Below are 16465 nucleotides of genomic sequence, written 5' to 3'. Positions count from 1 at the left end.
GAGGAGGAGGAGGAGGAAGAAGACGACGAGGAAGAGGAGGAAAACAGCTGTACTGACTCTAAAACACTCTGTACGCAGGACTCTGAATCAACAGAGATTCCTTTGGACGAGCAGGTGGGGGAGGACGAAGACGTGGAGGAGGTAGCGGAAGAGGGGGAGACACCCTGCTCACAATCGTGTGTAGTGGAGGAAGAGGTAGCAGAGGAGGAGAAAGAGAAAACCCCCCAGACATAGCAGTTTATGGACAGCACCACATTAACTGTTCTTCTTAGTAATGACAGATGATTATTTATAGAATATTTTTTGGGTTTTGTGGAGTCTGTCTGTGTTTTTTATACATCTATGTTTATGGTTCCAAAGCGTGCGCTGCTCTCCACCTTGGCCACTCCTCCTGTCAGCTTTGTTCAGACACGCCCACCGGTACTTCTTCAAGTTTTTTTGCACTCAGGAAAACTCCTTTCCATTCCCGTTTGTACTGAAGTGGTGTGTCTTTATTTCACTTTCACACCTCCCCTTTACAAGCTTAAGTTTCGGACATGGACGAGCAGTTCTCAGTCTGCTCAGTGCTGTTCATACGATACATAATATCACATTTCCCTTCCCTCCGCTTCGTCTCAGCCTCGCCTGAAAGTTTAGCAGTGTTTCCGTGTTTTATCAAGTGCCCATATTCTACAGAGACGGTTATCGGTGTGTTCAAGGAGAATCTCCCTCTCGGTTAGGTCATTTCCACCCCACTGCGAATTACGAGGCATTTTTTCAAGCTGCCGTTCCACCGAAAACCTGTTGGGACGCCGCAGAGACGAAAGCTGCAGCCCACTGGGGAGCTTCTCGAGACACATTTCTGATGTGGAAGTCTTCCTTGAAAACCTGACTGATACAAAGCTCAAATCTAAACAGCCATGATGCTGTCCTAGACCTCTTTAATTTTTGTATTGTACTGTATGTAAGATTCAGATATTTTCTAGAATTTACTTTTGCAATCCTAGGCTTTCTGTTGTTAGCAATGAAGATTAGAGAACTTTTGGGAACCAATGGGGAGAAATGTGTCAGTGTTTTAAAGGCTGGAGTGTTCTGAGGCGTTTGCACTTGCTCCAATAGCATTTATACTACTATTCCCATGCCACTATACTCATATTTTGGTTAGTCCTGTGAGTTGAAATTTGGAATTAATTCATAATAATTCTTATTTTTATGAGCGTTTTCACTGAGAAGGAAGCAGGAACCTGAAGTCTTATGCTTAACTCTCATTGAAATTGTTTGTGAAGTGGATGAAGCCTTTAAATTTTATTATTGTTGCCTGCAGTTCTATTGAACACATCCTGAGACAATGCAATGCTTTGTAGTTGATACAAAAAGCACCTTTTTTTTTAGAAGCTTGATTAGTGCTCCGAATATACAGAAATAGTAATGGTGTTAACTACTGGGGTGATTTTATACCGATGTTATGAAAGCTTTTATTGCCCTTTCTTTCATTTTTCTTGCCCATTTTGTTTGATGTACACATCAACAGCTGCATATGTGCTTGTATTCCGCCACTTCTTTTTCTGTTACAAGAAGCTAGAAGAATTTATTTTGTTTAATTTTGCCATTACAACATTAAACCAAGTTGCTGTCTTTGTTTTTCGACAAGACAATCAGCTCCGTTGCATAGTCATCAGATAAGACTATCCTCTACTTAGATACTCTAATGCACTGATATATTCATATATCACCACTTTAATATTTTAATATGTTTTAACTCGCCAAAACACTCACTCATGAATACTTAGGCTTGAACAGTGCTGTCTTACACCTCGGCCAAGAGTCTCTTCCTCATTTTTTCACTTTACACCTGATGCTATTATTTATTGGTATATTTTTCTATTTGTTAAGTCCGTTTTTGCAATATAAACGTGGTACAGTAATTATTTCACTGTAGCATAGACCACAATACAGGCTTGCCAGTTACAATACCCAAATATACTTTCTTTTTCTCTCCGTGTACATAAAATATAGAAAATCAACAAATGTTTAAAAAAAAGGAAAAAAAAAACACTTGAAATACTGCACACTGCTTTTTTAAGAGTGCTTGTTTTAATTATGTCATTTCCAACCTTTTTATTTAATCTTTCATTTTGTGCCAAGATTTATTTTTCTCTCTTTTTTCATCCTCACCCAATGCCCTTACCTATAATAAAAAAATTCTGGTTTTATTGCTGTTTACAAACATATATTTATTGTGCTGTATATAATATATAATTATTAATGTTATTACTATCATAATGCCGTTTGTCGTAAATGGTTGATTCTTATCATCCCTTTTGGTGATGGTGTGGCTGTATTACGTACCTCTTGTTGAGAGAATGTTTATTACACATGAGCTTCAGTGTAAAAATGATCCATCGACATGTTGCTTATCTGAGAACTAGCTCAGAGAAGAGAGGGGGAAAGCCAAATTGTTTTTTAAAAAGAAACTGTTCCTTGGCCCATGGGCTGTGCCTTAAATTCAACGCATGTCATTTACTTTTAGCCTTTTCTTTCTATTTTATTTTCTAGTTCTCTTTTTGCTGCAGTAGTGAATCTTTTGGCTTGGGTTGGCCTGAACTCCTGTTATGAATTTGAAAATGTTGCCTTTTTACTGTCACAGCCAAACACAAATTGCTCTATCAAAAAAAACGTGGCACTGGAAAATATGTTGTCAGTGCAGAAGTTTCATTTCAGGTCAACCACAAGTCATAGATTTACTACTTGAGTGATGTGTGGCCTATAGCCAGATGTCCAAGAGTCGTATTTGCTGTAGACCTGGTCTCAACAACTCACACCTTCCTTACGCCCTGCCACTATACACTCAAAGATGTGACATAATCTGGTCGGATGTAAATGATATGGGAGTAACTTTGCTTTGTGTGTGTGTGTGTGCAGAGTTACTGCGGTGTCGTCTACAATCCGCGTGGTTGTATCACAACTACAAACACTGAATGGGGTGCAACAAGAGTGTGTAGTTGCTTCGACCACAGCCTACGAAGCACAGAGGCTTTGAGACACATCTGCATGTTCAGCCACTGCTGCATTAATTATGGCTGAAACACTGACAGTGTGTTGCTTATCTATGCTCGGCCCACACCTCCACTCACATTACTTGCAATATCCAAAACCACTGACATTTTTCTGCCTGGACAGGAGGAGGGTTTAGTATATTTCTGTAGTGAAGGGGGTGGTTGGGAGGGGGGGATAGGGGTTTGGGTGAGAACATCATTGTCCCAAAACAGGGACTCTTATTTTGACACACATACTGTAGATTCTAAACAGCCCTGGACCAATGGAAACAGTGGGTTCTTTTCTCATTATGTGTTCTATTTTTTATGGTATGAAAGGAAAACACAAACTGTAACTTAAAAAAAGGTCTTCAGGACAATTATTTTTTGGGTTATGTCTTTAGAATGCCAACTTGTCTGGAAGTTTCACAAGACAATTGAAATGTTATTTTAATGGATTCCTTGTTAATTGCAGTTTATTGGATAGCACTGTAGATCATACAACTTTATGTAAAAAACAAATAAAAAAATAATGAAAAAAAAGTTTTTATATGCAATGGATTAAATAAAAGCATGGGTTGATTCTGCCTACTCACTGGTTTCTGGTTGTCATTGTTTCAGATGGTGATACACAGTCAAGTGTGGGTTGGATGCACCATACATTTCACTAACAAAAGAGATCACAGCCTGAGAGGAAAATCCCTGAATACACTTTCTATCTTTGGGATTTCAGCCATTCCCTGCAAACTGCTCTGGGTGTGAGTTTCACACTAAGCCACATGGGTGTGGTCTGAAGATTTTCTGAAGAGATTTATAGATATTTGTAAAATCTATGAACAGTTTCAATCTTTGTGTACTACCTATATCTGGATGATAATATCATCTATTCATTTTAACTGAACAGTGTTATCTGCCACATCATATCATCGCACCGCTGCTAAGGAAGTCACATAACCTTTGTATCTGTAAAGCTGTAGTATTTTTTAACTTGTCACCAGCAGTGATTATTCTAGAACAAAGAAATGCAATGAAAGAAGTGCAATAAAGAAATAAAGGAATATGTATATGATGCAATAAAACCTTCTTTACAACAGTAGGGTTACACACTTATATAAATCTGGTACATTTGTGTGTAGAGTATTTTTAAGGTATTCAGATACTTTAAATTTAATGACAAAGTTATACAAATAAAGGTCCTGCAGTACGGAAAATGTTTATACAGTAGTTTCATGTTGTAGCTGGTGGAGATGAAGCTACTATTAACATATTTTACTACTGTTACAACTGTTACATAGTTTTATCTACAACAATGAATAATATTTGATTAAAAAATCACATTTTGTTTGTAAAATCAAAATCTTGAAATAACCAGTTCTACAGCTTTCTGATAAAAGTAGGAGTAAAAACTACAATACTGGTCTCTGAGGTGTAGGGGAGTATGAGGACCTTTTATTAAAAAAACTGTACTTAAGTAAAGAACTTGAGTAAAAGGATTTAGTTACATTTCACCACTGGATTTATATTATTAAACATTGGATTATTATTACTGATGAATAAACATAATAGCTAGTAGTATTTTAATGTAGCTGCTGAGGTGACGCTAATTTGAACTCTTTTACATGTATTGCTGGGTAGTTTAATGTATATCAATTAACTGTAAAAGTAAAATCTTATTGTGCAAATTAACTCAAGACTGTAATACGCCTAAATGTAGTGGTGTAAAAAGTCTAATTTCAATCTGAAATGTAAGGTTAAAATGCTTAAAATGAATGTGAATGTACATTCCAACACCAAAATTGTAGATAATGTCAAATATTCCACGTTCATCACCAGTTGCAACGTCTCTGTCTTCTTGGCGCAGGTGTAGCGCTCCAACACTAGGTGGTGCACATTCCCTAGAAATGAAAAAGGCTTCAGTGCTGCACAACTGAACAGAGTAAATTGAGACAGCATGTCCAGGCAGCAGCCTTGCAGTCCTCCCTTTATGCTTCCATATACCCAGCAGAGAGCACGAGAGAACACAGAGACCCACTGATAGAATATGATTTATTTCCTATAATCTCAAAAACATATTTCTTACTTTGCTTGCACTCCGAGAAACAAATATATTCAGTTATATGTAAAGTCATACTGCTCTAAAATGAGACTTGACCAGAGTGACTGTTTGGGCATCCAAACTGCCACATGACTATTCCTCTATTAAATGAATCTTGACTGAAGATCAATACAATAATTTATTTCATGGCTATTAGCATAAATTATATTATCACACACATACACAGATGCACACGCACAAAGCACGTGTACACACATATGCGCAGGGTCTTTGAACTAGTGTACTTATGTGTATCCCTTGTCTTGGAATTACAACAGTATGGCATATGGCATGGACTAAGTCATCTCCCTGACTATCTTTCACAATAACACTGCATTTTGACATGATAACACAAGTTCAATCAACACCCAACAGTTAGCAGGAACAGCATATAGTACGTGAGTACATTTGTACAAAAGGTATACACAAACAATACACTATATTACGTAATTTGTCTGTTCAATATGGCAGGTACACACACACACATACACACTTACACACACACCAAGTCACACATTCAGTGGCTGCAGTTACTGAACAAAGCACACACTCCTTTTTTAGAGCTTGTACATCAGTTTCAGAGCCAGACTGTCACTCACATACAGCAGATAGAGTCATTGTACTTGAGGACAGGAGGAACTATATACAGGGTTTCATTCATAAAATATTGCACTTATTGGCCCATTGCATGTCACAGCGAGTGCTATGACAATGCTCCTAATTCTGTAACACAGAGTGATATATATACACTATCTTATTATATAAATCTACACAGATAAGTCAGGACTGACGTCATGCAATTTTTTGGAACTTTTATTCAACTATGCAACAAACAACTGATGATGCTAAAGGAATTGTGATGTTTTGGCACAAATGTTTTTTCTCTCTCTATGAATTACAGAACTGAAATAAGCTACAACTTTTATCCTATATGGATTTAAGTTATCATTAAGACCAAAACAGTACTGTATATGCCTGCTAGGGGAAGTCTCCCATTTTAAACTACTGTATGTCTATGATGTTTTCTAAACTGAGATTTTTTTTTCCAGGAGGGATTTAATTTCATAACACGAACATGAAAATTTAGCATGCTGACTCAAAAGTTAAACAATATTTTGTATATATATGGCTGTTATTCCATGCCAAAGCTGATCAGTTGTTTTATATCATACACTGTATTGAGCCTTGTCAGTGTGGGATTTTTATTTAATGAAATCCTGGATTTGTTGCTATCTTATTGAGGACAGTTCTATCTTTAGATAAAACCGTACATATGATTGACTTTTTGGCAGCATGCTCATCGCATCAAACTATAAAGGGTCATCTTAGAGGCTAAGCACATAGAAATAGTTGCTTTACAGATATACTTATTAGAGAAATCACACATCTACAGACAGCAAAACGTGGAATAGTACTCACATCAACATTATACGTACTGGATTCATCCTAAAAGTAAGCATGACGGAGGAACTTACAGAGGCCGTGTTGGAGATGCTAAAAGGCCACTTTTTTATCCAAGGTAGATGATTTTTAGACGACTAAGTTGCACTCATTTGTGACTCAGACATAAACCTCACACTCATGCGAACGCACGCTCACTTATTGTACAGTCACACGACAGCCACACACTCATTACACAAAAGAAAGCCGCTACATCCTATAGTGCACTAAATCATCGATTTGGCAGATTTAGGAGACAAAATAATCCTATAAAAGGAAAATACATACTGTACAAAAAATAAAAATAAAATAATCATTAAAGCACTCACTGACTCTATCCCTCATTTTATAATTATTCTAGGTCTTAAAGATTTTAAAGGTCTTAAGGATTAACTGTACATCATGACTATGGACTATTTCCAGCCTTAAGAAACATACTTGGTTTATAACCATAACCATACTAACTAGCTGAAGAATGAGAATATGGTGTCTCTATATTCTAGATATCCTGTAATGTGACACATCCTACACTAGCCATGTCTGTTGTCTGGTTATTTGCTCTTGATATAGGGTGATAAAGTTGAGAGATAATACGACTGGATTTTGTAATTCTACTACTAAACATGATTTGAACTGTAGTCCAGAGAAAGCGGCACTAGCAGGAGTTATAACGCTGGGGGGAGAACAAAACTGTGCACACTCAACCACCTTACAGGACCTGCGCTGCCCTCCCTTTGCTTCCTGACATCAGTCACTAACAGTTGCATCCAGGCTGCTGGAGGGGCGGAGCGCTGTCCGTCAGTTTGGCAGTGGGAGCTCCTGTGGTGACGGCCGGATCAGTGTCCAAGCTCTCGGACATCTTGTCGCAAATTAGGTCGACGAGACGTTCAAAGGTCTGCTTCACATTGACGTTGTCCTTGGCACTGGTCTCAAAGAACTCAAAACCTTAGAAAGAGGAAGAGCAACAGTAATATGAGAACATGAAGATACAGCCACAAGTAAGACAGCGATCATATGATTAATATTTCTGATTACAGTTTTAGGAAAAGCTTAGGCATAGCTGTATTTCTGATAATATCCCAAAAGACAACAAAAGTAAGAACAATGTCATGCTTTATGTCATGACAACAATGTTATGATGATGGCACCCAATTTAAATGATATAAAGGGGTACATTTTGCTAAGACTTACCTAACTGTTCTGCCAGCAGTCTGCCACTATCCACTGAGACCACTCTCTCCTCTTCCATATCACACTTATTTCCAGCCAGGACCACCTGTGCATTATCCCATGAGTAGGTTTTTATCTGGGTTGACCTGCATGTAATCAGAAACAAATACAAAAGAAAAAAACATCACAGTGAAATAAATGCTGTTGCTGCATTTATTTAAAAACTTTAATTCAAGATTGTTGTTGTGCCACTTTTTATTGGACAGGAAATTAACGTGAAAGATGGCAGAGCAAAGGACATGATGTAAAGTTCACTTCCCATTTGGACCGATCACAAACAGTGATTACATCACCTTACTTTTGGCATCATGTAATATTTGAGTCACTGATGGCAGCAGAGGAAAAGTGGGTCAACTGCCACCCTGTTCTGAAAACATGCAATCACTGTATTCAGATGAAGCTCATTATTTGCTATTTTCTAGCTTTTTGATACTTTGTTCTTTGGCTCCTGCTAACCGCTGATTGGTAAGCTATTACATGTATGGGCTAGGAACATCCATTGTAGCAATGCAGGGTATTAGTTGTGCTTACTGACAAGACAAACAGGATAGATAGTGTATCTGCTATTATTGAATAATGGTGAACTATACAGAAGATGCACACATCTTGCAAATGTGGCCCAGTAGACTATTATTTGAGCTTTTAAGCCTTTGATTAAGGTAGCTTGTGTATAAATATGAGGTTTAATTAAAACAACATAGTTGCAATGATTACATTCATTTAGAAAATTGAATATTTCTGTCATTTTTTGTAAATTGCTACATACCTGACAGGTCAACTAGATAGTGTATATAAATTGAAGCATTACCTGTATCATATATTGTAATTACTTCGAAGGAATCATTTGCATTGTGAGCCATGTCAGATGTTCCTGCACAATAACAATTTCAACATTCACATTCACAGGGATTTAGAGAGGTGCTTGTAAGTTTTGAGAAGGCATTTAGAGAACAAATATCTCCTGTGGTGTTGCTGCTTGACTAAAAGTAGGGCAGCTAACATACCACAGGCTGAAAGCAGTAGAAAGAGCGGCAGTAAGAAAGAAAGGAAGAAACAACAACTCAGAAAAAGGAGAGATAGAGAGAGAGAGAGAGCAGCATGATGTTGGCACTCTTCCTCTAGATCTGACTTGTTATAGCGGTTCAGATTTGGGTCATTTTGACTCCAACTGCTGATAATGTTCACTGACAGAAAAACAATTGTATTTATATCAAGTCTAACAGAGCTACATATGCAGGCTATAAAGAGTCTGTATTTACCAGTGATTATTTTAACAATTTGGCCTCTGGGGAAGAGAGGACGGGGCAAAATGCAAAGTAAATGCTTTCAAATTGTTGCTGTAATAAAATTGTTTGTGTATAGTATGTAATTAATTTGCACAGTTTCTTCAAATTCCTACATTTTATGTCAGTGTTACAATATTTCGCTGTTTTGTCTCTGTCACGGGCAGGAAATGAGCACGTCACAAGCTTAATTCAGCCACAGTTGGGGGAAGGAGCCGTTGCCATAGCAACCTCTTTTTTTCCCCCTACAACCTTGTCATAAGGAAAAACGGAGAAAGTGGAATTAAAGCCTGTGGCAAAGGCAAAAAGGAAGAATTCTGGTTATATGAAGGGTATACAAAAAGAGCCTCCTCCCTTGTATACAGTTGACTGATTTGTGCACTGTCTGGTAAGTAAGCTCACAGGTAACTCTCCAGGATTGTCACTGCTGGTGACACACTTGGCTCCATTAATTAAGATACCCATCACAGACAGTGCTCAGAATGTGGTATTCCATCAAAGTGTCAGACAGGTCTTTAAAGAATACTAGGTGTATCTGGCTCTGACCTCTCTTTACAAGAAAGCCTTGTTGTCCAAGTGACGGAAAATGTATTTCAATACAAATCTGAGTATGATAATGAGGAGTATTTTAACACAATGCATGCTACTAGCCTAAATAATAACATAGCTAATTACTTTAAAGGTCCAGTGTGTAACATTTATGATGATTTACTGGCAGAAATAGAATCTAATAGTCATAGGTATGTTTTCCTTAGGATATAATCAACTAAATATAGGAACTGTTTTGTTTTCTTTACCTTGGAATGGTTTTCATTTACAGAGGCATGTTGAACTGCAATGATTCTACAGTAGCCCAGCAAACAAACAATCCATTCTCATTCCCCAGTCGTCAAAAACAGCAACTTCACTGCCACTAAATCCTACACACTCTTTAAATATGTTTTCACTTCGGTTAAATGCAGCTGCTTTAGCCATGACAGGTGCTTTCTAAAGCAGCTGTCAAGTGATGCTATCTAGGTGAAGAGGGCCAAGTAGACAGTGGCCTTAATAGTGATTGTCAGACTCCTACAATGGATGCAAGCCACACAGCATGCAGGTGAAGCGTCAGCTGCAAAACCTATACCACCATCTATATCATGTCTGTGTGAGTCATATCATCATTTCCTTACTGCTGATGCATCATGAGAATATAACAATGATGATCCAGGAATCTTTCTCTCAAATGCTTATTCTGTCTATTCCCGTAATCTCCTGCTGCCAGAGGGAGATAACCGTATAGGACAGCAGGGTATAAATTAAATTGAAGATGACATTCTTAGCACAACACCTGTGGAGAGTCAGGCTGCAGGAAAATCAGCAAAATGTACATCAAATCACACATTTATCTCTACAGCTGAAATCCCTCAGTTTCACCAAAGCTTCCTGGCTGTTTGTGCTGCACTGTTTGTGCTGATGGGAACGTGCTTGTTTCTAGAACAAGAATCCTAACCCAGAAACCTGGTTTCTGCAGCCAATTGAATGTCGCCTTCCAAGTCCTGTTTTAGGCGTGAATGCATCATCATGAATCTCGACATTTGGGCTTGGCTTGCAGACGCTTGTGTGACTCATGAATGGACGAGAGCCACGACCTTGACAAGTTTCCCTTAGATCTCCAAGCATGGCAAAGATGCATGCACACACACTACATGACAAGACAGAGAGAGAGAAATGTACTGCCGCTGTTAGGAGATAGAAATGGTAAGCCTTTTTAGGTTTGCAGCTTTGTCTTGTAAGATGGAAAAACATGTACAATATCAAGTGTGCACCATATCAACTGATTGCATTATAGCAGCAGACTGGAAGGCCTTTTGCTATGTTGAACAATACAATATGATCCACAGAAATAAAAACAGGACAAGAGATGACATCTACATCCAAAAATGATCAAAAACAGACAAAACATTAACTCCAGAGAGCCCAAAACAACTCACCAGTCCTGCACAGCGCCGAAGGACTCCTCGTTGGTGATGTCGTACATTAGGATGAAGCCCATGGCCCCGCGGTAGTAGGCAGTGGTGATGGTCCTGTAACGCTCCTGGCCAGCTGTGTCCTACACACAGACAACATGATTTGGCATTGCTGTTAGCCGCCTGACTGATATTTAAGCCGATATGATATGAACCTGCACGACACACATACTTATATATATATATATATATATATATATATATATAAGTCCATAATGGTAAATGAGCAGACGTGTACATTGTTAATCTGCAGCTAACAGCAGCAACGATTTAGGACGTTATCTACATCTCTACATCTACATTTACTTATGGATACGTTTGTTGTGTTCATGATGTGGAAACAATCATTATGATAATTGCCTCACTGGCTTTGCATTGATGAGATGCCAAAAACAGCGTTTCAGTTTTGGCTGAAGTGATTGATTCTTTCCTCTCCTCAATAAAATAATCGCTCAGCTGTGTTAAACCCTTGGTGGTGCAGTGTCCAGAGCTCAGCTCGTGGCATGCATTTCTCAAATAAAAAGGCAAAATATAGAGGTTAAATGATTTGAGAAACTGCTTGCTGTTTGTGATAAGGCTGAACAAATTGCTCAAAGGCAGAGCAAGCGAGTGATTACACAGCAATCGAGGAGTAGTACACAGATTGCCCTGGAAACAAGCGCCCGCTGCACCCTTTGCTACGAGATGTCAATGAAAATGCTAATGGACCCAATTCAGACAGATGAACCTTTTATACAGTGAGTGTGTCCATGAGGAAGGAAGAGAAATGTAAGTATTGTTGTTTGATCTTTATCATTGCACACATGTGTAGATTTGTTGTTTTATGATTTAGTTTATATCTAAATATTATATAATAATAAATCCCAATGATGTCCCTCCTGTTTATATTGAATGTTTACTGAGCTGTTGTTCCACACCCACAACAAGTGTGTTTGCAGGCTTCTCTGAATCATGATGGAGGACTTCTGGCTGCTCTACTTGGCTCTTGTTAAACAGAAGCCCCGACAGGCAGCACTGGATTGTATTTGCCACATTGGTTTTGCTCTCTATCAGTCTGTACATGGCTGCAACAGTGTGCCTGTTATAGCCAGAGGACAGCTCTGACCTTCACTCCACAGAGACAGAGCTCACATTCTGCCGAGCTTACACACAAACACACCACAGCTAGGACCTTTTGTCAGTTTACAAAAACTCTAAAATTGCATGTGAATGTGTGCATTCTTAATGTCAGCAGCTAGTGCTTGTTGTATAAATAGCATATTTTCTGGAGTGACATTCAGAACAACATAAAGGGAACATGAATGTGTTTTTTGCTGTTATTGTGGATGTACCAAGTCATGATACAGTGTGTGAAAATGATCCGAATGTTGATTTAACTTCAGTCTTTTTTCGTGCCTGAATTCTGAGACATTTAAGTATCGATTGATGTCCGAGTGCTTGACAATGACCTTTGCATTTCCAGGCTATTTCAGTGAGTCGGTTCTCAGTTAAAAAGACAGAGCAGGACGGGAAAAAAACTGCTGAGTCCTGTGAATTGGAGCTTCTTGAAAAGCTTCGCTTGTAGTCTGCAGCTCACCAGAAATCAATCCAAAAGGCTGACTACTTCAAGTGGAGAAGCAGCTAGAGGCTGACACTCGCCTCAACTCTTCTTCATTCAGTAAAGTGAGTTTCAGTTTTTCACAAGGTTTGTCTTGGCAACGCTCAGTGCTGCGCTTCATTTACTTCGGCCAAATACAACAACAGAGACAACTCTACGGTGGGTTTTGACAGTTTTATCTCTCCGCTGATTAATGGCGAGACTTCCACAATGACAGTAGCCAATAGCCATCACTTTAAATGGCCACTTACTGTACAGTAAGTCTCAGCTCTCTCTCGGCCCACTTATAAAAAGACAGGCCAATTATATGGATGCTAGGGCGATCCATTTTCTCTGTGAATATGCTTGTCTTTGCTAATGATGAAAACACATTATCCCGATTAGCCAGTGATTTGAATGTTCAAATCCAGTTTTCACTTCCTGCTGGAGCGCTTCTTCTCTGGCTCTTTATGTGATTAGCAAACACCAAATGTCTGGGGATGGTTAATTGCTGCAAAAGACAACTATTATGACAAGAGAGAGCAAAACCTCTGAAGGAAAGTTGGCATTTGGTGTAGTATAGACAGAAAGAGAGAGAGAGAGAGAGAAAGAGAGAGAGAGAGAGAATGACAGGAAAGATGGTGAAAGAAATAAGAGAGAAAGAGGGGAACTTTTACAGATCTATCTCAGAGGTATTACGAGACAATCTGCTTTAACAGCTCAGATGAGCTCCTAATTAAACAGCCTCAGACATTCTTCAGTTTCCCACACGTTCTGAGGAAGGTGTTGCTTCTATGTTCTTCCCCGCTGCGTGCCAAACTAACACTTACTAGTCTCCTGTCAGTAATGTAGAGACTTCCATCTGTCTCCATACTTACATCGAGTGTTAAACCAGTACAACACAATACAGCCTTTCCTGAAGCTTTCTTCAATTAATTAAGCACACAGCTGATGTGCCACGTGTTTTTAAGACTAAAGAACAAAAAACTGAATGTATCTTTCTGTTGTGAATTAAGATGCTGAAATTGAAACACAAATAACATAAAATGGCTTAGTTAGGATGATGGAAATCATTACTTTATGGGTGAAAAGGTCCTTTTTGCCTGGTGTGATGTTGTCAAGATTGCTTGTGATGACACCACGGTGAAATTAGCTTCAAATATACATTCTATATTAAGTATATATAACATGATGCAAAGCCTTTCTGTAACAAGACATAAAAAAGAAAGCATGTCCAGGCATACTAAGCAAGCATGATCTGTCCTAAGAGCCAAACCCATGACTAAAATTGAATTAATGAATAGGTGATCCCGTGCGTGCAGGACTTAGCTCAGCATACAGCCATCAAGTCACAACCTGTCACGGTCCTTGAAACGTATTGATCAACAGAGAGAGATATGGGCAGAGGTCAGGAGAAAGTGGGCTCTGGGCATAGATTGACAGCCTCTTACAGACAGGAGTCACTCTGCAGGAACACAAAGACGAGTAGAACAAGAGAAACGAGGGGGCAGGGCATCTCTGAAGAGCCCCTGCCCCCTTAGAGCTTAGGTAGTCCTCCAGGAGACCTTGGAGGACAACAGAAAACTGATTCCTTCCAGACATTAACTGTGTTTCAACATGCAAATGCTGTCGATTTAACTGAATTAAATGGAAAATTAGCGCATGGTTGGCATGACAGGAGAAACATGAAAGGAAAACGTTGCTGCTTTATAGTCTAGAAATGTGTTTTCTTTCTCCTATAAATTACTAGCATTATACAAATCCTATATAGAGTTTGGGTTTCTAAACGTAAGGATTTGCAGGACAAAAACAGGCTGTTCAAGTAAATGTTATTATCTGGTGTTGAGCAGCCAAGGAGTTGCAGGATAAGCAGAAATAGCTATATCCCACTTCTGGTTTGGTAAGGAATTGAACATTTTGTGGCTTACTTCTAAATGTTTAATGCTCGGATATTAATATTTCATACCCAGATCTGCAGTTTGATCCTCTTGTCATTCTTGTACACGGTCTTCACTTTGAAGTCAATGCCCACTGTGCTGACGAAGGCTGAAGTGAAGGCGTCATCGGCATAGCGGAACAGGAAAGACGTTTTGCCCACGCTGCTGTTGCCGATGATCAGCAGCTTGAACATGTAGTCAAAGTTTTGGTCCCCTCCCTCGCCCTTCCCTTTCACATCCTGAGTAGCAGCCATCTGCAATAACAAAAACAGACACTGAACAGAATGCATTTAGAGCTTCACCTTGAATTAATGTGACGCTTTTTAGAGCTGTGGCGCACAGAAGATGTGAACCCATGTTATAATAAACGGATTATTTGTCTTTCAGTTGACTCTGTGTTTTACAAAACTTAAAGTTGTTGTGCGCAGACCAGGAAGTAAGAGAGAGAGAGAAAGAGCTAGATGTCGTTCACAGAGTACAGTACAAGCTTGTTGTACATGCCACAGATCAGAGGTGACAGAAGGCTGTGTCAGGCAAAACAGCATGACCAACACAGCAAGCTGTTGTATTGATGAGTATTAGATAACCAGGATTTTAAAGAGCTGAGTTTGTCTTCTCTAAAGTAAAATGATTCATTTAAGGAGTATTATTATTGGTGGTGTAAAATACTGTTTTGAATTATGGACCTATATTATACTGGGAAAAAAAACATGTCAAAGTTCACTCTTTTTTGTCTATTTAAATTATAGTATTAACAGTTCTGAGTGATGTTTTGCTTTTACGTTTGAAAAGCTCTCTCACTAGAAAATACAATCAAATGACATCTTCTTCCATATTGAACCTGCTATAGCCTATTGGTTTACAATGGAAATTACATTTATAACACATATAATGAACCTTTCACCTTAACAACACATCTACACTGAGCATTTCCATGCAAGCTGTCAGCAGTCAACGACCTAAGAGGACACTAGTACTACGAGTAAGATGACAAGAGCACAGTCATCTTTGCTCCAAGGTGAATGTTTTGACAAAGCCGCTGCGCTCATATGCCAAACATGGACAGCCAGCCCTCCTTGTAGTCTCTCCAGTGATAAAAGATGCCGGACCTCCATCCTGCTCAACCTGCACCGGGTTGCTTTTCGCTTCCGTGTATGGAAAAAAAAAAAAAACACCACTGGGGCAGTATTTGCAAGGACACCGATTTCAAAATATCAGTGCAATACTGGCATTTACACACACCACAATAAAAAGCAATCGATCTAATATGAAATCACACGATGTAGTTGAGCAGGGAGCTGCATGCCAGCTAATGCCAGACGAGCAATTCTGGCCAGGAGGTCATTTTTATCTATTCATGAAATTCTTTCGTACAACTATTAATAAATGAAACTAGCCTAACCAAAGCGCGTTGAGGACGTTGCGTGAACAAACCTGTTTCGAAGGCCTCGGCTCTATCTGTATCTGCCCCCTGTTTTGCAGAATACGCTTTATATATAGTATTTGTGTCTAAAGCAGGCGTTGGTTGTCTCTCTCTCTCTCTCTTATTTCAGCACCTGGGAGCTGTCCCCTCCGCTTCAGATGTGGCACGCGCCCCCGAGCTGACGAGGCTGGCTCGCGTGAGATGAGCACGAGCGAGAGGAAAAAAGTGCGTTCAGTGCGTGTTTCTGACGTCACGGGAGAGGGGCGGTGGGGGGTGGTGGTGGTCCAAGAAGATGGGGGTTGTAGTTTTTCGCCCGGTTTCGGCGCAGAGGCGGAGGACGGCATCAAAAGTAGAGATTCGACTACATTACTCAGCATGCAGCGCAAAACAGCTGTCAACAGCTGTGTGATTTACTGTAGAAGCGCAGGAAAAATCCTTTGTAGTTCTTTTTTTTTTTTTTT

The 16465-nt window shown here is 39.3% G+C and overlaps 2 protein-coding genes across 4 annotated transcripts in view; one reads left to right on the top strand and one right to left on the bottom strand.

Annotated features, from left to right (window-relative positions):
• The window catches only part of pde4d (phosphodiesterase 4D, cAMP-specific), a 129077-nt gene extending 127057 nt beyond the window's left edge, over positions 1-2020 (top strand). The window contains exon 17 of one of the 3 annotated variants that reach the window (XM_035658504.1): positions 16-2020. In XM_035658504.1, coding sequence (XP_035514397.1) covers positions 16-234 — 219 coding nt within the window. In that variant the 3' untranslated portion in view covers positions 235-2020. The remainder of the gene's footprint in view (positions 1-15) is intronic. The other 2 variants (XM_035658505.1, XM_035658506.1) reach the window with 2 other exon arrangements.
• Positions 2021-5992: 3972 nt separating this feature from the next.
• Positions 5993-16120, bottom strand: rab3c (RAB3C, member RAS oncogene family). Its single transcript, XM_035657671.1, has 5 exons — positions 16016-16120; positions 14611-14835; positions 11033-11151; positions 7741-7865; positions 5993-7494 (listed from the first exon to the last, which is right to left on the bottom strand). The coding sequence occupies exons 2-5, from the start codon at positions 14833-14835 to the stop codon at positions 7304-7306; spliced, it is 660 nt and encodes a 219-aa protein (XP_035513564.1). The 5' UTR covers positions 16016-16120; the 3' UTR covers positions 5993-7303.
• Between the last annotated feature and the right edge of the window lie 345 nt (positions 16121-16465).

The sequence above is a fragment of the Morone saxatilis genome, unplaced genomic scaffold (assembly GCF_004916995.1).
Source record: "Morone saxatilis isolate NCDOM2014 unplaced genomic scaffold, NCSU_SB_2.0 Contig16, whole genome shotgun sequence".
NCBI classification, from domain to species: domain Eukaryota; kingdom Metazoa; phylum Chordata; class Actinopteri; family Moronidae; genus Morone; species Morone saxatilis.
The sequence above is the reverse complement of the archived record's forward strand: the minus strand, read 5'-3'. Positions and strand labels throughout refer to the sequence as shown.

Coding starts and splice junctions, on each gene's coding strand:
- rab3c (XM_035657671.1), bottom strand. CDS start 14,835: ATGGCTGCTACTCAGGATGTGAAAGGGAAGGGCGAGGGAGGGGACCAA. Junction 11,152..14,610: donor GGATCAAACTGCAGATCTGG/GTATGAAATATT, acceptor GTCTGTGTGTAG/GACACAGCTGGCCAGGAGCG. Junction 7,495..7,740: donor ACTGCTGGCAGAACAGTTAG/GTAAGTCTTAGC, acceptor CCTCTTTCTAAG/GTTTTGAGTTCTTTGAGACC.